This window comes from Hyalella azteca, unplaced genomic scaffold (assembly GCF_000764305.2).
Source record: "Hyalella azteca isolate HAZT.00-mixed unplaced genomic scaffold, Hazt_2.0.2 contig10672, whole genome shotgun sequence".
Classification (NCBI taxonomy): Eukaryota; Metazoa; Arthropoda; class Malacostraca; order Amphipoda; family Hyalellidae; genus Hyalella; species Hyalella azteca.
In genome coordinates, this window is record NW_025940701.1 from 752,370 (window position 1) to 779,403 (window position 27,034).

The 27,034-nt window shown below is 36.3% G+C and overlaps 2 protein-coding genes across 2 annotated transcripts; one reads left to right on the plus strand and one right to left on the minus strand.

The window, feature by feature from the left end:
• Window positions 1–4,805: 4,805 nt before the first annotated feature.
• On the plus strand, window positions 4,806–16,561 carry LOC108671480 (rho-related GTP-binding protein RhoU). The gene is made up of 4 exons (XM_018159035.2): window positions 4,806–5,334; window positions 6,428–6,486; window positions 13,838–14,026; window positions 15,363–16,561. Exons 1-4 carry the CDS (start codon window positions 5,112–5,114, stop codon window positions 15,708–15,710), a joined length of 819 nt encoding a protein of 272 aa, XP_018014524.1. The 5' UTR covers window positions 4,806–5,111; the 3' UTR covers window positions 15,711–16,561.
• Window positions 16,562–17,759: 1,198 nt separating this feature from the next.
• Window positions 17,760–19,601, minus strand: LOC108671470 (DNA-directed RNA polymerase I subunit RPA12). The gene is made up of 4 exons (XM_018159023.2): window positions 19,241–19,601; window positions 18,893–19,020; window positions 18,581–18,687; window positions 17,760–17,838 (listed from the first exon to the last, which is right to left on the minus strand). Exons 1-4 carry the CDS (start codon window positions 19,401–19,403, stop codon window positions 17,814–17,816), a joined length of 423 nt encoding a protein of 140 aa, XP_018014512.1. The 5' UTR covers window positions 19,404–19,601; the 3' UTR covers window positions 17,760–17,813.
• Between the last annotated feature and the right edge of the window lie 7,433 nt (window positions 19,602–27,034).

The window sequence follows — 27,034 nt, forward strand, 5'->3', positions numbered from 1 at the left end:
TCTCTGTAGTAACCTATGACTCGGTCGTGAATAAATTTCTAGATTTGCGAGAACTTTTGGGTTGAATTTGAGGAGTTATGAATACTAATTCTATTTTACAAACGGCTGAATTGATGCTCGTGGAATTATAAGATTTTTTTTATCGCTTTAAAGTGAATGAAGTTCTTGCAAACCAGAGAAAATGAGAGTTATTTTGTTACTATAACTGTTAAGAATTGAGCTGCACTTGAATACCGTTCAGAAACAGATGTATGGTCAGGATACGAAGTTTGAGAAGCTAAACTAATGTACATCCGCCGCCGATCGAATTGTTTGCCGAGGGACCGAAGCAAACTAACTCGAAGTAATTTTTAATTTTTCAAAGGTTTAAATGAGGATTCAACTCAATGCTCCAAAGTCATACAGTTCGTGTAGTCAACAACAAAGATCATTCCTTATTTGACGTATTTAAAAATAATAATTTAAATGTTCGTGGCGATTTACGGACCAATCTGTGTTGAAGTCTAGTCAGCGTTCTTCTAACAACTTATTGTAGCAACTATACCGCAGACATCCTGCCTAATTTTAATTCATGTTTCAAGCACGGCACTAATCAATCTTCGATGCAAGATTCTGATCCAAAATATTTTTCGCTAATTCTGTGTAACCGCGCGCCCGTGAACTTTGTAACAAACCAGTCAATCATAACGGCTTTTTTGCGACGTAAGAATTTAAATGTTGGGATTTACTTCGTAGCTTTAAAGAGCTTTTGCATGAACCGTTCGAAATGCATAGAATGAAATCGTAGACATACATAGTACATGTTAGCATATGAAGTTACGCTTTCTATAGTGCATAATCAACTGCGTAGGATATTAGTTATTACGATATTAGGCAGCGTATCTTATGCTATAGTGATAATATCTTTCGCGTAGAACTCAGGCTTCCAGCAAATATACTATTAATTAGAGTTAAATAAGGCATCGCTGCTTGGTATAATGCCTAATCTAACTAACTAATAATAACTGTTCGTAACTACCGCATTGCAATCATGTCTTCATGGGCCATCTTTAATCAGTTTTTATGTATACCGTGAAAGCAATAGGCAAATAATTGATGATACAATTGAGTATCTCATCAATACGTTTATCGTATTTTATGCCTCTGAATAGCTTATATCTGAAACATTTATTGAATTTGTATGTTGCGTATAGCAAACACTCGATATGTTTGACACATTCCTGCTTGCGCAAGAGTCTTATCTTGAAGCGGTGTTGTGGAGTGCGCATAACCTTCTTATCATCATCAACCATTCGTTTTTGATCATAATTACTTTAACATCTCATGAAGAACCTATTTTGTGACTCATCTTGGAAGTGTCACTCGTCATGCAGCTTATCTTGAGTCACAAAGGAGCCGAGTGTTACAAGTTAATGGAACTAGCCTTGGAACTAGCCTCGATCTGCTGACAAGCAGATGGTTTTGATAATACGCTAAGTCTTGCGTACAAAAGTTTTGATAATATCAAAATTAGGATGTACTTACGTAGCACGTAACTTTTTTGTCGTAAGTACAAAAAGTTACGAAGTTTTCATAATCCGGCCCCAAGACTGATGACGATTGGCTTGCACACAAAATCAGAAAATCAAAAGGTTATGGAGACAACTGGTGATGAGTAAGGCTTTCATGGTAGTAATGTTATGTTATTATGATTAGGTTGATGATGATTATCATGTGATGATGTGGCGGGTTCAACGTGGCGTTGATTCAGCTTGAAAAAGTCCATGATGATCTAATTGATAATAGCTGCAATTAACGAGTTTTCACCTTTGGCTGATTGTTTAACGTTGATTTTAATTTTACTTTTGTGTATATAATAACCTTCATTGAAGGTAATAATTGAAGAACTATAGACTGTGCATATAAATTTCAATATGCGCATTGGCTAATAAGGCGAATTCAAGATAACAATTAAGTTAAGTCTGCAACGCGATATTTGTTTTAATTGCCTACGGCACATAATCAGAACAATCAACGACGATTTAAAGTTCTCAAGTCCTACGGTGGCCATCAGTTCTAGCGATGATTAAATTCTACCATGGTTGTTAGTTTTGTGGTTAGCTTCACCGACGATCCCAATTCTCCTGTGATCGTTTTGACAAAGATTTAAGTTCTATGACGGTCGTAAGTTCCGCAGACGATGCAATCTCGAGTATGATTGTTAATTCTGACGATGATTGTAATTTATACGACTATTATTGAGGTTCTGCACCAGCCTCAAACAGGTCATTAATTTCAAAACCAGGTTCGCGTTGAAGGCCCGGTCTGCGGCATCAGTTCTTTTGACTGGGGGCGAACGGTTGTTCGCGGCAACGAGCACCGATAAGCTATCAATCGTCCTCTAGAATAATGTAGTCAACAAAATAGGACCAATAGCAATAAGGGATTGCTACAATAATCTATGCACAATCGTTATTATTCTCCATTTAATGTTCATTGTCTGCTTCCACATAGATAATGCCATCATGCTTATTGTTATTCACACGTGTACGGTGGAAGGAGAGAGTGAGAGCCTTGTTGATGATTTTTCGTATCATTTTCTAATTGTAACAAAATTAAAATGGATCATCCGAAACTTTATTGATAAACCGGATGCAAATTCATTTAGAATTATTCTTCCAAACAAACGAAATTATTCGCCATTAAGGAAAAAAACAAGTAAATATTAAAGCTAACTACCCCACACCACTCAAGATTTCTACCGTAAATAAGATGAATTAGACACCTCCAATTAGTCTTACCATAATTGTTATTAATTAGCTCGTTATGTATAATAAAAGTATGAAGCAGAACAGCCGTGTTCTGCTCGAACTGAAAAATTACAATTCCACGTCTCAATTCCACAATTAAAACAACTTCAAGGACAGGTTAATTTACTAACAAAACTAACGGTCATCGTGAGTTTTAAAGTGCTCCTAAGAAGGCATGCGTCTCAGCTGCTGGAAGGTTTCACTAAAATATCGATGAAAATTGGTTTAAGCTCCAGCCTTCGTAATATAATCTGAGACTTAAGTTTTTAAGTGTTGACAAGGTCGCCAGTCGATTTACCAATGAATTCTGTCTGCCTTTCACAGTCGTAAAGTTTATTGTAATGATTGTCAAACAACTGGAAGACCACCATACCTAAAACGGAACGGGATGTGACTTATGAATTCAGTTCGGACGAACTTGTTCGGTGGTGCAAATCGTGCACTCTGTTATTCATGTCTCTTTTTGGCTTATCGATCATCTGTGGACTTCTTATCTAGATTGTGCGCGACAACATCTTCGGAAGCAGACTCCAAATGCACCTGCGATCTTATACAAGAAGAAAATTTCCTTTATGTTCTAATTTTGCTGAAAAAGTTAATTTTTGTTATTAAATATTAATTAATGTTTGTCATTTTGTATGGATAGCGACGAATCATTCGGAGACATCGAGTGCATGATTTGCATCAAGGGAGTCTCTTTGAACGCCAATGGAAATTAGTGATATTGTAAGCAATAATTGAGAACAGCGCTTGCACTGAATAAATAGTTTGTTAAACAATGCATTTTATTTATCATACATAATCAACTTAACGCCATGCTACAGTGTTGTAGCAATAATTTGTCAAAAATCTACCTAACTTCTCCGTTCTTCTTAATCTAACTTCTCTTGCGTAATTTGGAGGACGCGAATTAGAATGGTACCCATGCTTCCATGAATTTGAATCGAAATCTCGGTCATTCAACGCTTCGCTCGTATTCGTATTGATACCCTCAGGTAACGTTTACATTTTTGGAATTGTAAAAATAGAAAATTAGAATTCACTCATCATGCTTAACCTCTTCGATGCCAATAAGCCAGAAAAAGAGGCCCTGCCTGAAAGTTGTATTTCACATTGTTATTATATTATCGCCCTGGAGTCGGCCGGCTTTATTGGAAGTAATATAACGAAATTATCCAGCAATTGTGCATACATACTGTATGTGTACATGCAGCGGTTACGAATCGAAGGACGTCATGGACTGATAGCCCGACTGAGCGGCTGCGGCTCGGGTCTATGCGGGCTGTCAGACAACACAGCGTCATTCACCACAGCTGCTGCAGCTGCAGCAGGCAGCAGTGAGCAGCTGACAAAGTCAGTGTCTGCTCAGCTGTTGTTAGGGTAGGTGTGTCTCTGGTTGTGGTGGCAGCAAGTGGTTGGAATTTCGAAGTGATTTAGAAGAAACCATTTTCATGAGATTTTTATTGAACAAAACTCATCTCAGTATTTTTATTATAGCAATGTCTTCCTAAAACGTATTCTAATTGACCTTGATATACTATTAAGAGTTTTTGGCAGAAGTGATTGATGAATAAAATTAGGTGTGTGAACTGCGCCTGCCTTGTTAGGTTAGACTTGAGTAAGCTGAGCAGGAACAGTCAGGCTGGTGTTAGCTGCTGCGTCATGAGAAGTATTGAAAACGTTTATGAAGGATAAATTTTCACTCCCATAGTTATCGTTGTCAATTAGACAACTTGCAGCTCACTGTGAACTCTTTGTTGTTTATGATTCTCTACGTATGGATATCCTTTAAATGGACCATTTATTTCATTAATTCATGTTTTAAAAGCTTAGCTTAGCGTTGGCGTTGGCTTGACTATACTATAGTCAATATGTAGTACTAATACTGTAATCAATACTGGAATAATAATCATTCGCCCACAAATTCATTAAATATATTCATAGATAAAGTAAGGATATTTATAATTATCCAAGAAAGCACTCGGCAAAGATTGATGAGAATATATATCGTAATTGACTCATTGTTTTGCCTCAGAGCTATTACTCCTATCAGCCATGCCGTTGTGGCTTCTCGTGCGACGCGTTGAGTTTGCGTGTGGTATGACGACTCGACTTCAAGGCTTGCAACAACACCCAAGTCACACTTGAAAACTCTTTAGATATTTCAGACATTCATGAGCAATAAACGACCGTCTTGGTAATGATTTTGCTTCATTTTTAAGGTAATTAAATATGGTCTAAATATTTAAAGTTTAGGTTACCAAACAGTCTGTGAGTTGATAGAAAATATGAAATTTGACTGCTCGAGTCCTTGTATAAATAATGTCACCGTTGGCACGTCAGGGAGACGGTGAATGGCTGTCCAATTGTGGTGATGCTATGCAGCAGCCACTTGTGTTCCGTGATCCTTTTGACCAGCAGACAGAGAAGATTAAGTGCGTCCTGATCGGTGATGGTGCTGTGGGAAAAACCTCGCTTATTGTATCTTACACGACTAACGGCTACCCCACGGAGTATGTACCCACTGCCTTCGACAACTACAGTGGTGAGTGGTGGCCTTGTGGAGGCATGAGCTTTTAGGGTTTGAAGAATTTGAATAATTAATTTATACACCTTGAAGAATATGATATTTCTTTCACGAATCATGGCTAGGAGCCCAAGGCTAAATTAAGCAAGATATTCGTAGAATTTGTTAGTGCGCCGATTAAAGAGATTTAAAATCTTTATCGCTCTGAAAACTTAGGTAGCTACTGGTATTATTTGCTAGTATTTTTACAGGCTGCACTTTCAATCTTCAAGTTTTTTCGTAATTTCAAATTTACCTTTGCTGCAATCGATTGGTCAATTTACGTGGTAAAATTCAAGAGTTTTGAAAGCACCGATGAAATGATATATTGTTTCATGTGTATGTCACGAACCAATTCAGTGTCGTGGCGTGATAATAATTAGTAAATTAAGACGACCTTCTCTTTCTTATTATCTTCTTTCAGTTTTTTATTATGCAGGGCGTGAGCTGTTGAAGTTAACAATGGATAAAATTCATTATAAAATCATGATCTAATATATACGATATCAAGATTCAGTAAGATACCTAGATCAAATACATTGTAAAAATCAAAACAATGTTTAACATTTAAAACTGTTAGGTGTCAATATTGCATATTTAGAGACGATTTGCGACCATAAGCACGTACCATATGTATATGTGTAAGTTCTTATTCACTGCAACCCAAGGCTATGCTGAGATACGATTCATACCGTTAAAAGAATTCCGTGCATTTTGATTCATGTAAATGTACCCGGCTGCGGTGTTACGTAGTGGGAGTAGAAGCTACTTTTACAGTAACATGTCTGATATTGAACGTTTCCTACGTGTGCAGTTGCTGAATACAATTGATGGACGTATGTTTATTACAGTGGTATGGTGAATGTGATTCACTGTTGTATGTTTATTACAGTGGTTGTATGGTGAATGCAATTGACCGTTGTATGTTTATTACAGTGGTTGTATGGTGAATGCAATTGACGAACGTATGTTTATTACCTACAGTTGTTGTATAGTGAATACAATTGACTGTTGTATGTTTATTACAGTGGTTGTATGGTGAATACAATTGACTGTTGTATGTTTATTACAGTGGTTGTAACGGTGGACTCTCGCCCTATACGATTACAGCTCTGCGACACAGCTGGACAGGTGGGTGGTATTAATAATATATTATATATATATATATATATATTAATAATAAGAGTAATATTCCTTACCTGCTTATATATTGTCAAAACATTTTAGGGTTGTATGCTCTTTTATGCTAAATAAACCGTAACTGAAAATTGCATAAGCAGGACTAAACAAAAAGCTTAATTTACACAGAGAACCGCTTTACACGATTGAATTTTATGTGTTCACTCTAACCGAGCTTTCTTGTCTACTAACGGATCACTTGAAGGGATCTATCAATTTTACTTTCAATCTCTCATAACTAAGACCATTAGCACACAAAGAGCATACAATAATTGCATGTACACGAGTGGTTATCACTATTGTCGGTGTATATATTATTATAAGTTATATTTAGATTACCTAGTGAAACCAATTATATGTAGGCAGCGCAAGAGCTGCATGTAATAAACACGAGATAAATGAACTTATACCCGAATTATAATGTGCACTTTTTCTTCAGTCGCTTGTGGAGACTAAATTGCGTTACTTCCTGCTTTGACCTCTCTTTTTAGCGCATTTTCTCATTTGTGGAAAAAATGCACTAATGTGCTCGCCATGTCCGTCTGTCTGTCCGTCCGTCCGTGACCTCAAGTTTTCGTCGACGTGAAAATGCGCTCTCTGTCACTCACTGCAGTGAGTACTGAGTTATATTTTTTCGGTCACAACCTGGCATGTTCATTCGTTTAATTTAACAACCTGGCATGTTACTGTCATGTAGTGTTCTTTCCTGAATAATGATATTCGTATCTTGTTCGGAAATTAAATTGTGCTTTCATCGCTGTAATTAAATTGATCATTTTTAAGGCTTTATTACCTGATCTCTGTCATGAATGAATATTACTGAAAACTACTCATATAGTATGAAAGATTCTCAAGCCTGTTGAATATTTTCGTGACTCGCCCCTGAAAGCAGATCTTCATTCTTGATAACTTCGATTGACGATGCTGGTCACGATGAAATGTATGCGTAGTGGTCACCGATGAAGTAAATATCTCTAGTGACGATGTAGCACGCATCGTTGCCACCGATGCAGCACATGACGCTAGTGACGATGTAGCAGGCATCGTTGCCACCGATGCAGCACATGACGCTAGTGACGATGTAGCAGACATCGTTGCCACCGATGCAGCACATGACGCTAGTGACGATGTAGCAGGCATCGTTGCCACCGATGCAGTCCGTATCCTCAGTCGTAGTATTACCTACCGCCGACATCATTCAGTTCGCCGTCAGTAAGTCGAGGCAGTAAACAAACGATGACGCCTCAGGGGGAGCTGGTCTCATGCCAAGACGCTCATCTGCCAAGTTGACTGCATTATGTGAATTGTCGCGTCTTGCATCATGTACATTGAGATAATTTTTTGTGCTCGATTCATCTTCTTTCCGTGTGAATTGAATTGGATGAATGAATTTGTTTTCGGTCCAAATTAACTGCATTTTTTAATGATCAGCCAGATCTCAAGTTATGTTATGAACAATAGATCTAATTTATAATAATATCCGACCAGCTTAATTCGTAATATAAAAAAAAATGACTTAATGTCGATTGAGATGGCGCTGTCCAGGAAGAGGATCTATTCGATTAATTAAGATTGTATGCAGGAGGAAAACTTGTAAATTGTTGAATATTATTGAATTAAATTGAAAATAATTTGCAGTGTATATGGCTTGTCGAGCACAACTGCACAAGTATAGGCATAGCATTATTCATTTCATATAAAAAGGAAAGGTCATATAATATAAAAGGGAACCATTAATGATGAAGCAAGGTAAAGTTAAGCCAAGCAAAAGATGATGCCAGGGTATTACGATGCTCGCCTGTTCAGCGTAAGAGAACGTGAACGATGAAATTATTAACCAGTTTATCGTGGAAGTTTAAGCTAACGGGATGTGAAGAACAAGTTTATTTAAAAAAGTCGCAAGTATTACATTACAAGCAACTTAAATTGCACTTCGTTTTTGCCTCTTTTACATGCAACGTGAGCGGGTCCCAGTCATTCGTCCGCGTTCCAAGACTGATTTCATAGCCTGAGGATCGTTAATTAACACAGATTCCCTTCCCTATTCACAGGTTAACAAAGTCAATAGAAAGATCCCCTGCAGCCATCTTCTGTGGGGCTGCAAGATAGTCGAATTGCGAGGTGTAAATTTGCGACATAAATTAATGGCCGCATGCGAAAACCGTTACGAGGGCGATGGAGTTGATTATTTAAACCAGTGGTTCCCAAACTTTTTCAGGCTGGCGCTCCCTTTGGCTCCCCAGTGAATCCTTAGCCCCACCCCCCGACAGATACATATAAAAACAAAAACAAACGCCTCCTTCTTAATATTTAGTATGCTGCAATTTTAAAAGTGAAAGGTTAAACACAAATGTGTATTTCACAAATAGAACCCCATTTCGTAAACCAATATATATTTTTACAGTTTTAACTGTTTGAGCACTAGAAATTCAAGACGGCTCGGACAAATTTACGGCCGGACTCGTGGCCGGTCTCACGGCCAATCTCCAAATTCAGTGGCCAAGGAATATCTCCCAAACTAATGAACGCAGCTCGATAAAACTTGGAACACGTATTCATTAGGAACTAACGGTGATGATTAGCTCGGGAAAAAATATTTAAATTCCACCTTCATTAGGGAGTTATATGGCGATACGGGCCGAAATTCGCAGTGATCAAAGAATTTCTTCCAAACTACTGAACAGATATTAACGAAATTTTGGATATAAATTCCTAACTCACAAACGGTGATTTCTAGCTCGTGAAAATTTATTCGAGTCGGAGTCATGTTCTGCACGTCTTGTGTACAAATCGTCAAACGTACGAACTTCGACTTCGCGGACTTCCGCCCCTCTACTGCCCCTTTCTTCCTCACCGCCCCCCCTGATCTTTCCACCGCACCCAGGGGGGCGATATCGCCCACTTTGGGAGCCACTGATTTAAACCTACGACTTTTACAAATTTTTATAACTCCTGATACACTGTCATAAAGTTACAGTTGCCTCATACTCAACAGCACTGATTTTAACTGAAATTTTAGTCTAACAATTGAAATATATCTGCTACCGATGTTCTTTTCATGATTTTAGTTCGCTATGATACTCCTGCGTCATTCCAGTTGTGGTTTGTATGTCATGTAATGTATGATAACGACAAAGAATTACGATGGTAGCATGGCTATACTGTCTATTGTAAGCTAATCCCACCCAGTATATAAGGAACGTCAGTAAGGAAGCGCTGATGTGAGTGCTGTCGGGCGCATGAATGAGTTGCATTTCATTAATATATAACATGTACTAGCGAGCTTAAATCTATGCTCGTACGCGCGTACCGAGTAATATTTATTCGAGACTTGATTCCAAGTCGTGTGCCCGCATAATTTTTAGTAAAATCATTTTATTGCAGTATCAGCATGTTGAAAAATCGGCATAAGATAATTTCACATTCTCTATATTTCAAAGATACGCACGCAAAATGTTGTCTAGCAATTTCACTGTATAAAATGGTCAAATTTACTGATATCTTATTCAACAATAATGTTCTTCAAGGAAACTCTTCTATTCGGATACCAGTGGTTGTTTATAATGACGCATGATGCACATGCTTCTTAACCTGAAGTACTTGAATTCCAGCCACTTACATTTCCACATTGTAAGCCATGGTTTATAAAGTCTGGCGTCGTCGTGCCGGTATCGCAGGCAGGAACCCCTGGAATTTCCTATTGGGGGCGAAATTGCTGCGGCTCCCTTTTAGGTTTTGTCTGTCAGCCATTGAACTCTTTACACGGGAATTAGTGCACTGTACTGTAAACCTATAGCGATAGCGTGCTTTAAGTTCGAGAATACCTAGCCTGGCCAGATTCCTAGCTAATTTTAGTTGCGGAGTTGTTGGGGAGTTATTTTTTCAACTATTTTTTTTTTCAACTATCCACAGTACCATGAAGAAAGAATGAAAGATGAAGAACTGTTCAGTTTAATAAGTTATTTCGCAAATTGCACAGAATAATCCCATATTTTGTGAACCGCACATAAGAATTACGGTGATTCTTGATTTTGATTTGATTTTTTCATGATTTTGAATCGCACTGATGAATCACAAATCACGTGAGAACTTCTATGACTCCAGCCGACGAGAAGCGACGATCGAGTCTGGAGCATGACGAACAGCATGACGAACAGCATGACGAACAGCATGACGAACAGCATGACGAACAGCATGACGAACAGCATGACGAACAGCATGACGAACAGCTCTGACGTGAGTCTCACACGTCACTGTGACTGACGTGAGTCTCACACGTCACTGTAACTGAAGCGAGTTTCACATGTCTGTTAAATATAGACGATGTTCCTATGCGAGATACGTTTTTTTCAAAATGTTTAGGAAGAGACCATTTGGCTTTCAATATGAAACGCTTGTTTCATCGGGATTTCACTGTCAATCAGAAATTTGCCTAAATTGGTCAATTTTAAAAATGTAAAAATTGCTAATTTCTGCAAAGAATTGTCTTATGAATTTTATTCTCGAAACTTCAAAACTTTAAGCTATAGTTAAATAACTAATTAATCTTGACAGTAAGTAAATAAATAATTAATCAAGACATAGTTTAGTTGATACCTACATTACTCGTATGTCGCGTGTGTTAACGAACTTAAATAATCGATTTTACTATAAGCTCTTATATCTCCTCACAAGCTAAAAACTGTCCAAAATGAACGAAGAATTAGTAGACATAATGTTCCATCCTAGATTTTATTTATTTATTAATACTAATTTGATTTATTTAATTCTATTTAAATTAGTGGCAAGCGCCACTTCAAAAGCTGGATATAATTTTGAATAATTAATGGCAATGTGAATGTAAGAAATTAAAGCTTAAATAACTCTTAGACTAGAGTAGTTAATTAATACATTACTCGTATGTCGCGTGTGTTAACGAACTTAAATAATCGATTTTACTATAAGCTCTTGTATCTTCTATTGAGACAAAAACAGTTCCAAAAAAGAACGAAGAATTAGTAGACATAATGTTCCATCTTAAATTTTATTTATTATATCTAAATGACTTCCAGCCGCCACTTCAAGAGCTGTATATAATTTTAAATTATTAATGGCAATGGGAATGAGAAAATTTAAGGCTTAAATAACTCTTAGACTAGATGTATATAATTTTAAATTATTAGTGGCAATGGGGATGTGAAAATTTAAAGCTTAAATAACTCTTAAACTAGATGTATATAATTTTAAATTATTCATAGCAATAGGAATTAGAGAATTTAAAGCTTAAATAACTCTTAGACTAGATGTATATAATTTTAAATTATTCATAGCAATAGGAATTAGAGAATTTAAAGCTTAAATAACTCTTAGACTAGAGTGTTTGACACCCTAAGTTGTATTGTTTGAGAGCTGCGGTTGCCCCGACTGAGTGTAGCGCTTCGTTTGTCGCGCGAAGGTCACGCGAGCGCCGCGATGCGGAGGCGGTGTCTAGTCTATACCAGAACATATCTATAACATATCGTATTTTTCTTATTAAAATTAAGAATATTAAGAAAAGAACATATCGTATTTTTCTTATTATTATTATTCATTTTTAAACACTCAATGGAGTGGGTGATAAAGTTATCAAAGGCTGGATCTTGATTTTCGTCTATTAATGCCTTATTATTATTGTCTTCTGATGACTAAAAATTCTCAATTTTATATAAGAGAATTTATACTCTCAAGTTCGCATTATAATCCATGAAATATCGTAGAATATTCACTTGCTAAGAAACAAAAAAGAAGATATTCAATTCAAGCGAGTCCATGGTTTTAGTTTGTGTTGTGGGATTGCCGTGAGAATTTGTGCGTACCTACACATCTTACAAAATATCCGAAGATCATGGCTCTAATCCTTCCCGACTATGATTAGAACTGTTATCATAAGGAAAATAATAACTAATGTTCATGTCAGGAAGAAATAATGAAGACTGTTTTCACAAGGAAGAATAATAATTAATGTTCTTATCAAGAAGAAATAAAAATAATGTTATCATAATGAACTTAAAGGAAGTATAATAACTAATGTTCTTATCAAGAAGAAATAACAAAGAATGTTATCATAAGGAAGAATAATAACTAATGTTCTTATCAAGAAAAAATACTAAAGATTGTTCTCATGAGAAAGAATGAACAAAAATGGTAATAAATAAAGGCGAGGAACAATAATAAAGAATGTTGCAGTATCCCTAAAAGGAATACCGCTCCTAACTTGGTCTTGTGGTCCGCCTCCTGCTCGTGGGCTGCGTTTGGTGTAGCAGAGCTGTACTCGTCGCCCTCTCTCATGCTACATTTGTTTGTTCCTTTTGTTTGGTTTAGTTTTTATTTATTCACAGCCTAACTTTAGTTTTAGGTTTCTCTTAACATAACATAACATAGTGATGTCGGCGCGTATGTGTAGGCCTGATGTGGCCTGTCGCCGAATCTTGAATTTTTCGTGCCTTGTTCACAGAAGATTTAAAATCGTGTCATTTGACCGGATCTTTTCATGACTAACGATAGTTTGAAATAGCTACTAGACTTCCACCAGGTACGATATGGTGCTAGGCATTTCAAGTCTGAATTTTTCCATAGTCTAGTCTGTTCTTGAACGCGTTTATACTTGAAGCGCCAACTCTTTCCCTACTTGCCTTTATTATTTTCTTTATTTACCTACCTAACTTTAGTTTTAGGCTTCTCTTTCCCTACTTGCCTTTATTTTTATTACCTACCGGCATCTCACAGACTTTCTTACTTAATAACGCTTCTATTTGCCTAACAGCTTCTCGTTATGCTCGCTAGCGTCTTTTTTAACCATCAGCCTCTTAGTTAATAAACTTAACTGACATTCTTTGATTAGCCGGCTCTCTTTATCTGCTATTTGCTAACATCGGGCTCTCTTTATCTGCTCTTTACTAATACTATACTCTCTTAAATCGCCTCAATGTAACCACTACTAAATTAAACCCCTTGTACAGGACGACTTTGACTCGCTACGTCCGCTATGCTACCCCGGCAGCGACGTGTTCCTAGTTTGCTTCAGCGTCTTTATCTATACTCCCTTTATCTGCTCTTTACTAACACTATACTCTCTTAAATCGCCTCAATGTAACCACTACTAATTAAACCCCTTGTACAGGACGACTTTGACTCGCTGCGTCCGCTATGCTACCCCGGCAGCGACGTGTTCCTAGTGTGCTTCAGCGTCTTTATCTATACTCTCTTTATCTGCTCTTTACTAACACTATACTCTCTTAAATCACCTCAATGTTACAACCACTACTAAATTAAACCCCTTGTACAGGACGACTTTGACTCGCTGCGTCCGCTATGCTACCCCGGCAGCGACGTGTTCCTAGTGTGCTTCAGCGTCGTGTCGCCCACATCGTTCCTCAACGTCAAGGAGAAATGGCTGCCCGAACTGCAGCGACACTGGCCCAGCGCTCCCGTCTTGCTCGTCGGCACACAGAGTGATCTCCGTACTGACGTTAAGGTTGATTAATTATTTAATTCATTGTTGATTAATTAAGTCATTCAATGATCCTCATTAATTCATTGTTGATTAATTAATTGATTCAATGATCCTTATTAATTCATTGTTGATTATATAATCGTTTGAACTTCGATACACTTCTGAGTAATTTAAGGTTTTAAGTTTTTAATACCTTATCTAATACGCAATTTTTTTCTAGTCATAACTCTCAAATTGCTGAATAAAGTCTTGCTATTGGTAAATTTCTGAGAATAACTCATTCTCTTGACTCATCTTCCGTAAGCATAAGCTCGTACGTGCTTATAATGATGATGGCATTCACCATCGATGGTGTCACACGCTAGCCGTGCTTGGATTTCTCATTGCAAGAATAAAATAAGAATTCTCAATAATGATTGAAAATTCTGCCTTTGCACCTCTACAGTTCTTGCTCCTGCGACAAGCCAACAATCGCTGCTATCACCTATGTTGCCTGAGAAGCTTCTTCTTAGCTTATATTAATTAGGAAGCTTTGTGTCGTTTTAAAAATTAAGATGTTCTATTATTGTGCCTTTTGTACAGCTTTGTTAATAACGAATAACGAACATAAAACACTCATCATTTGTTCATCCTACTTCCCCTCTGATCAAACCTCTTTCTCCCATGGGAACCATTCGCACTCAGCGTTCATGTCATTACACAAAATAGTACACCTACAATTCTGCCCCTATCATACATACCTACTTTTCATCCTTGAACATTGCTTCCACTAACTTGAGTAGATAGAACTGGCAGTGATATTGATCTGTAGGGGTGGACATGGCAGCAAGTTAATTATGCAGTTATGATGTGTTAATCCTACACGATATTATCACAGGATTTTTGTCATTCTATGGCCTGTTGAAGAGGAACTGCGGTTGAAATGCATAGCATTAAATGTTGTATATTCCTATTTTAATTGTGCTTATTATATGACCCAGAACATGTTAAGGGTACAGTTTAACCGATAATCTCTTTCTTAGAACATTACATTGCATTAGAAATATTATATTGAAATGAAATTTGCACAATAAAAAAAATTCTCACAGAATAAAGAAAAGACACGTCTTGAATTCTTTTAGCACAAATGGTGCCACATGCTCCCATAGGTAGCCTAGCAACATCAGCGTTGAAGAACGAGCCCAGTTAGCTTGTCGTCGATTCTTGTAATGTTATTAACTTGAATATCTGAAGACTGGCCTTTTGACTAGATGTATCCAAAACCGACGTTGAAGCTAAACATCCGCCAATTAGTGAAGCACTTGTATATTGTTGATAATGATAAATACCAAATATTAATGGCGTTCCATGCCCCCAGGTGCTCATCGAGCTGGCCCAGGACCAGGAGCAGCCAGTGTCAGAAGCGGCGGCACGGAAGCTCGCCCGTCACATCGGCGCGTACGGCTACGTTGAGTCCTCGGCGCTGACGCAGCGAAATCTCAAAGAAGTATTCGACCAAGCCCTCATGGCTGCCCTAGATGCCAAGAATAACATAAATTTGCTCAATAACGGAAGATTAATCCATAATAACCGTGACAGTTTCAGGAACCACGTCCGGAGAAAAAAACCCTCTGCTAACTTGTGTGTCGGGGGCGATGGCGATAGTGACAGCGTGTCAGGAGATGACGGGAAACTTGGGTGGAAAAAACTCTGTTGCATTGTATGAGTTATGTCACAAGTTTATGGTTATTATTAAAAATGAGGCATTTTTCTATGGCTCGGTAACTCATCTGAGGTTCTCTCTTCAGGGTTTTAGAAGATACTCATAATTTATTATAAGGTACAAAAATTTCGGGTATCTTTGACCATCAGTAGCCATTTTTCAATAAAAATTGTATATTCAATAAACAAATGAAAACCAATTTTGCGAGAAAAATAGCAGTCTTATTTTATACTTTGCAATTCATACATTTGGAGATTTATTTGTGTAACTAGCTTTTTCTTAAATCATTGAAGGTCAGGAAATCTTTTTGCTGAACTGTGTAACTAGTAAACGCCTAGCTAAGATGGAAATTTTTGATTTTAGGTTTTTTTTTACGTAGGAACAATTACGATATTTTGTCATAGTAACATGGAGCGTTTATGACGTCCAATATATTAGGACTTGTAAATAATTTAGAGCTTAACGCCACATGAATGTGGTTATGGATTCAATCCACTGCCTTGTTAGCAATGCCTTGATTAAGGATAATAGTTTATTTAAAGAATTAGGTTCCCAAACTTTCATTTAGGTGTACTTCATGTACATTGTCATCATCCTTCGAAGTGATTTGTAGTTATGCCCTCTAGATAGAAATCCCTGTACCAGATAAAGATCAATTGATTTCAATACGTTCGCAAAAACAATTTTTGCATTGCTTTCAGGATTATTCCAGCTAACGAATGTTCCTATAACATAATACTAAAACATACAGCGAATACCGTATGGTTTTGAGCCTTCTACCAATAAGAGACCAGGCTTCTTAGATCGCAAGTTCACAAGGAATTTAAAAGCAAATTCACCATATCGATATTGAAAACGTTTCGGAGTCCATCTCCAGCTCTGATGATGAAGCTGGACTCTGAAATGTATTCAGTATCGATACCGTGAATTTGCTTGGCGTTTTCTTCGGTTCTAAATTCCTTGATACCAGGCTTCAACTGGTAAATAGCTTATGTAACCTACGCATGACCTGATGTTGTCCAATCACTGATATAATTGTGAAATAAAACCCGGTAATAGAGCCCCAATCACCATTCCGTTACTTGTAAAAGATGCCATGTGTTTAGTGATATTCTAGATAACTTTTGAGCTAGAGTTGAGGTTTCGAAGAAGTTGACGTCCTGACCCGTGTATATTTTTTGATCTTCGTGGTATGCCTTTTATTCACTAAGCATAGAAATGAGACGCTCAAGTGAATTCAAAACGAAAAACTTAATATAATCTTTTACATATTTACTGAACACATTTCTTAGTTGAATTATTATTGAAGTTATTTTTAAAAAATGTGTAAGTAGAGATAGGATTTGAGTTTATTTCCTATAACTATTTTTGTCATTGTGCGCATACGAGATAGCAGTATTGCATATTCACTCTCACCTGGAATTATTATTATGATTATATAATATATCATGAGCTCAACATAAAATTTTATAGCTAATAGTGAAGGATGTTGACTAGATTCTTAAATTTTTACTGTACAAGATGCTGTTACCAATTTCATTTTATACGCGTTTAAAATGTAGATTTTCTCTCGAAATTTTATTTGACGCACGGGACCTGTTCTGCGAACTCGTTCTACGTTAAATGAAACTCATAAATTTCAGTTTTTGATTCATCTACCGATTTTTTCACCATTATCCATGATGGCATTCGGATAAGTTGCAGCCCTTCAGACCGAGTTGACGACATCAGGCGAAGTAACCTATGCCATTTAAGGCTGATCATTCAACCGGGACGTCTGTTCAAACCTATTGTTAATGGAAAATATATTATCAAATAAGTTAGTTCAAACATATGGTTAATGGGAAATATTCGAGTTATTCCCCAAGTACGATTGTAACTTGCTCACATGTGTATATTTTTAACATTTTACATTAACTAATCTGTCTGTTGGCCTAATACCGAACGTTTATTTTTTGTCTAACGCAGGTGTAAATAAAGAATATATCCATTGTACTTTTCAGCCTCCAGAATTAAATATCTGCATTTACGTAGTGAGAATAAAACCAAAAATTCTTCACAGCCAATATATTCGCCTCGGATGCTCCATCTAATCCAATGGAGGGATCAGGAGTTCTCCATCTCGCGATGCCTGTGAAGACAAAATTCATTAACTGACATGGAACAAACACGTTTCCACAAATTACAAACATACTGCTGACCATTAAAATTTAACTCTCTACCGCCGTGTGTCACTCTCCGGGAACATAATTTTCAACTTAAATTATACATAAACTATTGAGTGTAGCAACCTGGGGATATTTGTACGCAACAGAGAACATTTTAAAGTTGTACGTGGCGGCAACCATCAGTGCAAGTCATTTTACGCTCACTAGAACGTATCCTTTTTTAGAAGTAGGCTTGTGACAATATTGCTCCGGTTACTCATGTCAGGCGGTAGAGGGTTAAAACGATAAATAAAAATTGTGCGAAATTTAGAGTAAAAAATAACGCGTAAATTCATGATATAACATTACATAGGCATGTGTGACGGACTCTCCTCATTCTCTTGATTTTGCAGCATTTGTCGAAAAATACGTAAATATTAGGAATACTATACGCATCTTTTTCTGAATCTCTGCAACCACTGTCAATCGATACATTTGAAATGACATCAAAGAATTCATCTGAGCGCATAGCCGAAAAAGATGATAAAATTCTTATAAAATTTGAGATGCACTTATTGTGCCTATAAAGAAGTACTTACATGCGTTTAGCTCCAGAAATGTTAATGTGTTGCATTACAGAAAATGTACGTATCTACCCTGAGCTAGTTTTATAGAACTTGAGGCTGCAAATCAATGCACTTATAGTGGAAATGAAAATCTACTCACTTGCACTTGACACAAAAATAAAAGACAGTTTGTCCTTCATCTGCTGATCTGAGTTGGGCTGTGGTGTACTGCATGCCTCTGTGGCCACACTTGCTGCAGTTACGAGACTGTCAACGGAATGTAATAATGACAATCATTGGAGGTCATGCGTAAATGTATCAGCAAAGCACTCACTTTTTAAATCATCCAGTTGATTTTAGTTCACTTTGAATAAAAAAATTATTGTCTTTCAGCAGATATTCAATTTTAATCAAGTTTTTAACCCACTAAAACTTGGAAGGATTATTTTATACAAAATTGAACATTTATTACCTCATCTGTAGGCCCTCCAGGCCCCTCCTGAGACTGCAACATAGCAGCTTTCTTGGCCTTCTTACTCCCCAAATAGTAGTCCCATGGAGTCAAAATCAATGTGTACTTCTTCACTCTTCCAATAATTGCTGTCAAATAAAAATATACAATGCAAGTTCTCAGGAATGAATATCAAAATGCTCAGATAAAATTCAGATGGTCTGAGACAAACAATGCTTAAATGCATTTAGTTCACAGTTTAGTAAAACAAAATATACATATCAAAATAATATTTAAAGAGATTAGTATCTTACTTCATGTCATTCATTGTAGTACAGTTATTTACCAGCTCTAATATCCAAATCTTACCAGCAGTATCAATAGGATGTTCACAAGCAACACAGTTTTTGGGGAGTTGGGGATTGGTGGTGTTGATGATGGTGCCACAGGATGAGCAAAATTCCCAATCATTTACCACACTATCTGAGTCATCAGTGGTGCTGAAAGCATCTCCCTTTGATGCCATTTTCATTCTTTTAGAATTAATATAAGTATATTTATAATGAATTCAGGTAGTAATTAATCTATGAAGGTTTCTATTAAGAAAGTAACAAAATTTAGAAGTAATTTAATATTATGTTTAAAGTTTATTTAGCATTTGCATAAAAAGATAGAGAGGTAATGTAGTAAAATTAGTTTAATTTTGAGAATGTTCTAGTTATCCTGAAGAATATAAATATATATAAGATTACATCTGAAATTTAAAAAACTACAGTATGAATGTGCAAGGTACCGGTAGTATCAATTAGAATTTTGTATCCAACATTGGGAGTAAAGCTCTTGCTGTGGCTTAAATAGTAGATAAGTTCCATCCCTACATTAGGAAGACCTTTATAGATCATGATGAACCCCAGCCACCATCCACAGTAAGTATAGGAATTTTGTGCATACCCTGCTTGGGTGAATAGTACCTAGTGGCAAAGCAGAGAGTTTTTTTAGACTCTCCCTCAAGTTCATTTTTGAGTCCTATATGTAGACCAGTAAAGTATCCTGGATTAATACATAAGAAATTGGTTTAAGTTGTGAGTAAATGAGGAAATTAAAAATGAACTGATTCCAAAAAATCCGTGGTTAGTCACTATGCTTGGTTGAGCTAACACTCCAATAGTGAGAAACTTGAATTTTCCTAATTATTATTAAAATCTTGTATGCTCAGGTAATCATTTTCAAATTTGGAATCTAGCAGTCTATTTGTGCACTTCTGTTAACAATTAGATACCTATAACAATTGTGGTTACAACAATAATTTTATGTTTTTAAGCACATTTTCTCATTTCTGAAAAAAAGTCACTATTGTGCTTGTCATGTCCACCCATCCATCCATCTGTGACTCACGCTCACGGACAGATGCTGAGAAAATGCGCTGTCACTCACTGCAGTGAGTACTGATCTAATTTTTTTCTTATAAATTGTAGGCAAAAATATTCCAATTCCTTATTTGTATGGAAGAAATTAGCCACAATGTGAAACTAAAAATGGGTGAAATTTAAGGCACAGCCACATTTATTTTATTAAAGGAGGGGTTCTGCCCAATATCCAATGCAGAATGGCATCCTATGACTCTAGACTGTGAAGCAGTAGAGAGTAGTAGCACTGCAGCAGTGAGCCAGTGACCAGTGATGCTGGTGAGGAATTTATTTATTATTAAGGACTGACCATCAGGAAGGAATTCTAAAAATGATGGTTCATGTATATTACTTTCAGTCTATGTAGGCCAGTATTTTGAGCTTAAATTCAAGTTTGAAAATTGAAAGGCTGTGTTTATTAATTTGAGAAAAAGTCATACTAGCACCTTCAATGCCATGTGATATAATCTTTTGAAAGTTCAAATAGATATTAAAAACTTTAATTAGACTGATAAGATGTATTAGTTTATTAACAATAATTGAAGACAATGAACTAAGCTTAGATAAAATAGTAACATCTCAAGACTCAAGCTACAGGGCAGAATTCAATGACACGCAAAATGTGCACACTTCAGAGATCATTTAGGGACATAAATGATGTACATACACTCACAAGTCACAACAAAAGAATGCATCTCACTGATTGGTCTAGACTACGGTTGGCGGTTGCCGGTGCTTAATGGCATTTCAGTCAGCAGTAGCCAAGTGAGACAGTAGTGAATGAGCCTGACAGGGCTCATTTTTATTACCGTAACTGTAACATAGGGTAACTTAGACTCCTGGAGTAACTTGTACCACTTTTAGTTTTTTAACAAAACACCCATAACTCCAAAACTATTTGACATAGAAAAATTTTGTCAATGGGCATTAAAGGCCTAATACTGAGGCTACGTAACACAATAGAAAGATAAAAAAATTATGCATATCTAATAGGTTAAAAAATGAAAAATGTGACCCACGAAAAAGAGCTATTATTTAAAGCCTGTCATAGAACCCCCTCCAATTGCTTTATTTTTTGGTAAAATAACTCCAGGTTTTGGTGCATTGTAGTAGAACTCTCCTAGTTACATACGTATGCAAATGACAAATTCGAGGAAAGTGTCATAGTTTGCAAATGGGGGGCACTGCCCCTAAATGGGGGAACTAACACCACCTAATGTCAGCCCTGAAGGGGTAACATAGACCAGCTTGGAAATTAATTTAAAATTACCATATATAACATATTTCATGTTTGATACACCTATTAATGTTTTTTCTTTATGTTGCAGACTCTACTGAGTCTTATATATGGTAATTTTAACTCAATTTCCAAGCCGGTCAATATTACCCCTTCACGGCTAACATTAGGTGGTCTAAGTTCCCCCATTCGGGGGTGGCACCCCCCATTTGCAAACTATGACACTTTCCTCAAATTTGTCATTTGCATATTCATATGTAACTAGAAGAGTTCTACTACAATGCACCAAAACCTGGAGTTATTTGGAGTTATTTTTACCAAAAAATATAATTGGTTTTACTACCCAGTCTAAGATAGGGTAAACGCAGTAAATTCCGACACATTAAGGACGCATCATGAAATGAAAAACTCTAAAAAAAATGTATGCGTTACTTAAGTTCTGTTTGCTTTACGTGACTCTCAAAACACCGCACGACGCACCAGCAACAATGAAATGTTACAAAATGTTGCCATATTTATTTAAAAGCCTTTAGAATGCAAACCTATCAAATCCCTATATTTCGACACTGTGTGTGACTATATACACGTATTCCGACCGCGCTTCAAACTGTACTAATACGTAATTCCAACATCCACATGTTCAAATTCCTATCGCTATGTGAGCTGTATTGGAATACGACACGGCTCTGAATTAGAACACTATTGAATATTGAGCACTACTAATTAGGCTTTTAATGAACAGTTATTAAGCTTTTAATTAGGAAAATTTTAATTTTTGCACACAGCTTGGAACAAACTGTGTGGGTCCAATTCAAGTTGTGTCAGAATTATTTTTTATGTGTCTAAATCCATTTCTCAACTTAACCATCTAATAATTTATTTACCACTTGAAATCAGCAAATACAACTTTACAAGTATACTTAAAGGATTCCTAATATATTCACAGACGTATTAAAAAGTCTCAAACCATAATATTCTTTCTACATAAACAGTTTATCACTATGTGGTAGAGCAAGGTCAACTGTCAAATTTGACACATTTTTCGATGATCTCACTGGGTAGCGTGCATCGTCTCCCTTTGGATCTCAATATTTTCCCACTAGATGGCCAAGACCTAGTGTTTTGGCATTAGTTCGACGCGCAAATGTATGACGTCACCATTCCAACCATCAACGAACGCATGGAACTAAAACAAAGCTTAATATAAAGGAAAAACTAGAGACGTGACGGAATTACCCACAATGACAGAATATACCGCGTTTACCCTACTTTTCATCTTAAAAACGATTTTTTCTAACAAGTCTTACAATGATCTCACACTCTCGTACATAAAAAAGTGATTTGGTCATTTCAAAGTCTCCATTCAGAGGTCACAGTCAGTGAGTGACTGAGTGCATAGACTTTTTAGACAATTCTTTGTCCATAAATTATATCAAAGAAATTACCTATTGTAAAACTTAAATACACAGTTATATACTGGTAAAGACTCAGGGTCAAGGCTAGAGACAATATTTATACCTACTTATCCTTAGGAGGCTAGGACTAGGAGCCACAACTAGGTACTAGGTACCCCTAGCCTGCCCTAGGCTCCTAGACATTAGTAGACAACTACCGGTGTCCAGTAGAGCTTTAGCCTTTAGGTAAAAAAAAAATGTCTATATAATTGGAAACAAAGGTTCATGTTTGACAGTTTGAGCATCAGGCAGGACTCACTACCTATTCACTAAGTTGGCTCTTGTCTGTTGTAAAGGCAGAGCAGAGATTTTCCAGAATTCTGTTCATTTTTGACTCCCTAATCTAGTTCAAAATTCAATTAATATCTAAATGAATATGCTGGACTATCCATGATACTTCGTTAGTCTACTTTCTACACTCTACTCACTACATTACCACCTAATCAGGCTGGACTGATCTTGAATATATGAACTCTGATAGCTACTAGGCTAGGCTATCATTCCTACCATCAATGATAGGTACTCGAGTCTTCACTGAGCAGATTCAGCACCAAGTGCACTTCTTTCGCCGCTAAAAACTGCATAATACTAAATATTAGTCAGCACTATGATTTATAGAGTTCAATAACCGCATAACTACGATGCTGCTTTAATTGGGTATTATTGCCTTTAATTGCGCCAGAAATACGCCCAGGTTCGTTATTAAAATAGATCTTTTTTATTGAAGGCCGGCGACTTAAGTGCAGTTTTGAAGTTATTGCCATTGACGGTACAATTAAACCTTCAACCTTGCGGCATCCAAAAGGCAACTGTCAACTTTCCCTCAGCATTAACGATAAAAGAATAAGCTGACGATACTAATGAATGGATTCAATGAATTATTATGAAGTGACTTCGAATGCAGAGTTGACAAAATGCGGTTTAATTCAATAATCTAAGTCATTTTACGTTCTTCCACCAACGTCCACCAAGAAACAATCAGAAGAAAATCATCTCTCCCAGCCTGTTTGGCTGAAATGGCAACAAAAATACTAGAGCTCCCAGACTCGTTGTCGCACATTCCAGCAAAATTAAATTAATAATGATCAACATGAAGGAAATAAAGAAACCTAGATAAGCTGGCGGTTAACTTTTTTTATCTAAGCCTACATTTACTTACGACAAAAGCAAGCAACTATGAAGGAAACTTTAACAACAAAAAATATATATGTTACATCGGTATTTATTAAAATCTGCCTATCACCGACTAATCAGCAGGTCCTATAGCATCCTTGACTAATTGCGTCGCCGCGGGGGCGACATACAAAAATAGAATTTGACTGTGAAGCAAGTTATAAACGTAATTTCAATAATTGTGGGCGCAACCGTATCGCAATCACTGAATACACGAAAATTTCCGAGCCGTAACTAGACTATTAGCAGCCAACGCTATACTCTCAAGCGATTTGTGTCGATGAAGTGACAGTGATGCGGGAAAAATTTCGCCAAGTCCAAGTTCTATTTATATTTCTTTTGGAGGTAGAGTGGCAATTAGCCGCTTTACTTAAATATTTTACTATACGCTTGCATAAACTGGCGCTGAAATGTAGAGGCTTAACTTAATTATCGGTTACAAATGGCGACCTTGCCTCTGCCTTATCATCGTGCAGCGAACCTCCAGTCACGCCATATTCCTCCTGTGCGTATACTGTATAGTCCATTCATAGCTACTCCCTGGCTCTCCCGCAGATTAGGTCCTAACCCCTGCTATCATTAGTCCATTATACATACGTTCATTAGAAAATATTTCCATTTGTGAAATTAAAGGCTATTCTTTCTTCAAGTTTCCTGCCTTTCCCTTTATTGTAGTTTCCACTTTTTCAGTTAACTCAGAATTTTCCAAAGCTCTATTTCTTCGTTAATATTTAATACCATGGCACTCGGTACTGTAAGCACACGACGATCTCACTTATCACGAACTCGCCGGAAAGGCTTCCAATACATACACGCTATTATATATCATTACACAATATGGATATTTAAGAGTCGGGTAAAATTAGTGATGAGGTTTCCGTTAAAACACAAATATGATCATAATCTCTGTGATTATCGACAAACTTCATTTTAACTGAAGAAATTTTCAAGAATATTTCCATTGCTTTTTGAAAAATACATTCAAATTGCTTCACAAGGGTTATGTTTTCCTTAATCTACATAAGACATTATAACAATTTTTGATGGGTAGCTATCATATTTTGAACCACAATAAAGTCTAGCAAACCGACCAATTCCTCTCGGCTCCAATTGTTTTCAAATTGTCCAAAATTAAGGACAAATAATTTCATTCACAAAAAAACATCAGCTGATCTTTAACTTGCCTCAATAAGTTTAAATTTAAATATTATACGTTATTCGTACGACGAAGATAGTAAAATTGAACACACTTAGTAAACGGTAACAATCGCAGGACCGACAAATATTCATGATGAATTTTTTACAATTGGAAAAATAAGTGCGCGAAGTCGTCTATAATACGTTCACTAGAGCTTTTAGTGACTCTATTTTCGATTGAATTTTATTCATGTTATTATAAAAATATGACAAAATGAGGTTTAAAGCTTAATTCACATGGAATATATCAACAAACGCCACAAGAATTTTTGATGGGTAGCTAATATATTTTGGTTTCCCATAACTCCAACATTTCAAACGAAGTAAATTGTTGTACAATTGTCCAGTATTCTGAAAAAATAATATGTATATACACATCAATAAAAACCAATTGAGTACTTACTCTATTACTATAAAAGATCTATACGCAAATATTTCATGTCTATCGTACGACAACCATCATAAAAGTGAACGTATAACGCAGGCCTTCTTAGTAACTTTAGTTCAAGGCGACGTTTACACTGACTTTGTCCCGCACGAAATTATAGAATATTGCTAAGTCTTTTTTTCTATAATTTCCTGCCCTTATGAGAGAAAATTTCAGATTATGTAGCTTTGCTCCATTTGTTTTTGCAATATCTGATATATCTTCATAAAACATCTGCCTTTATCTTGCGAATGATGTAAAGGAGGTACATTTTTTTATTATTGTCATATATATAATATAAAGTGGAAATAATTGCACGCGTATTATTATAATAATTAAACGTATTGTTCATTCTATAACTATCTATAATAGCATTATTAACATTATAATAGCATACCGCAAATATAACTTCATATGTGACTGGATCTTAGATGAGAATAGAAATTTCCAGAAACAGTCCAAAATTTTTTGACAATATAGGTAATGGCGCAACCGTTTTTTATCCACATCCTTTATAGAAACTAATTGAATGAGATACTATGTAAAAATGTCAACGGCGAGATCAGAATTCATTTGATTTAAAAATTTAACAATTTGCTGTGATTGAAGTGCGACCGGCACAGTAGAACACGCAAGTAATTCAATCTTTCAACCCTTTCGCTCAAGTTACACGGGCATTTCTGCCTCCTAAATTTAATAAATGTAATTTCTATAACTCTTAATTTAGTAATTTAGATGAGTGCGCCGACATGAATGCACGTATACTGATGACATAGCGTAATTTCAGGTATAACTAATGTAGACATGAGCTTGTGATGCACAGAAAATAGTCTCACTCTGAAAACATTTCGTCTCTCACATGAAATATATATTTCTATTGTCGACATTCATCTTGACTACTGATGTTTCATTCCAAAATTAATTATCGCTCTCAGTTCTTCGTTTATTTTGAATAAATTATACCGAATTCACACAGTATATATTATTTTTTGCGGGTCTCTTATCATATTTTACCTGAAATTTATAAAATTTGTTTCACTTTAATGAACATTCTCCTATGTTAATCACACCGATGGAGCCCTAATCTTAACAAAACTAATAACGGAATTTGGAAAATGTTCTCGATGTTGTTATTCTTCACAGTGCAAGCCTCTCATCATTCTTAAAAATAGCGTCTCTCAAGGAAACAATTAATACAGAAATTAAAATTAACATAGTCGTAATTAACATAGAACATATATAATGAGGAAAATTTATCACAAAAAATTG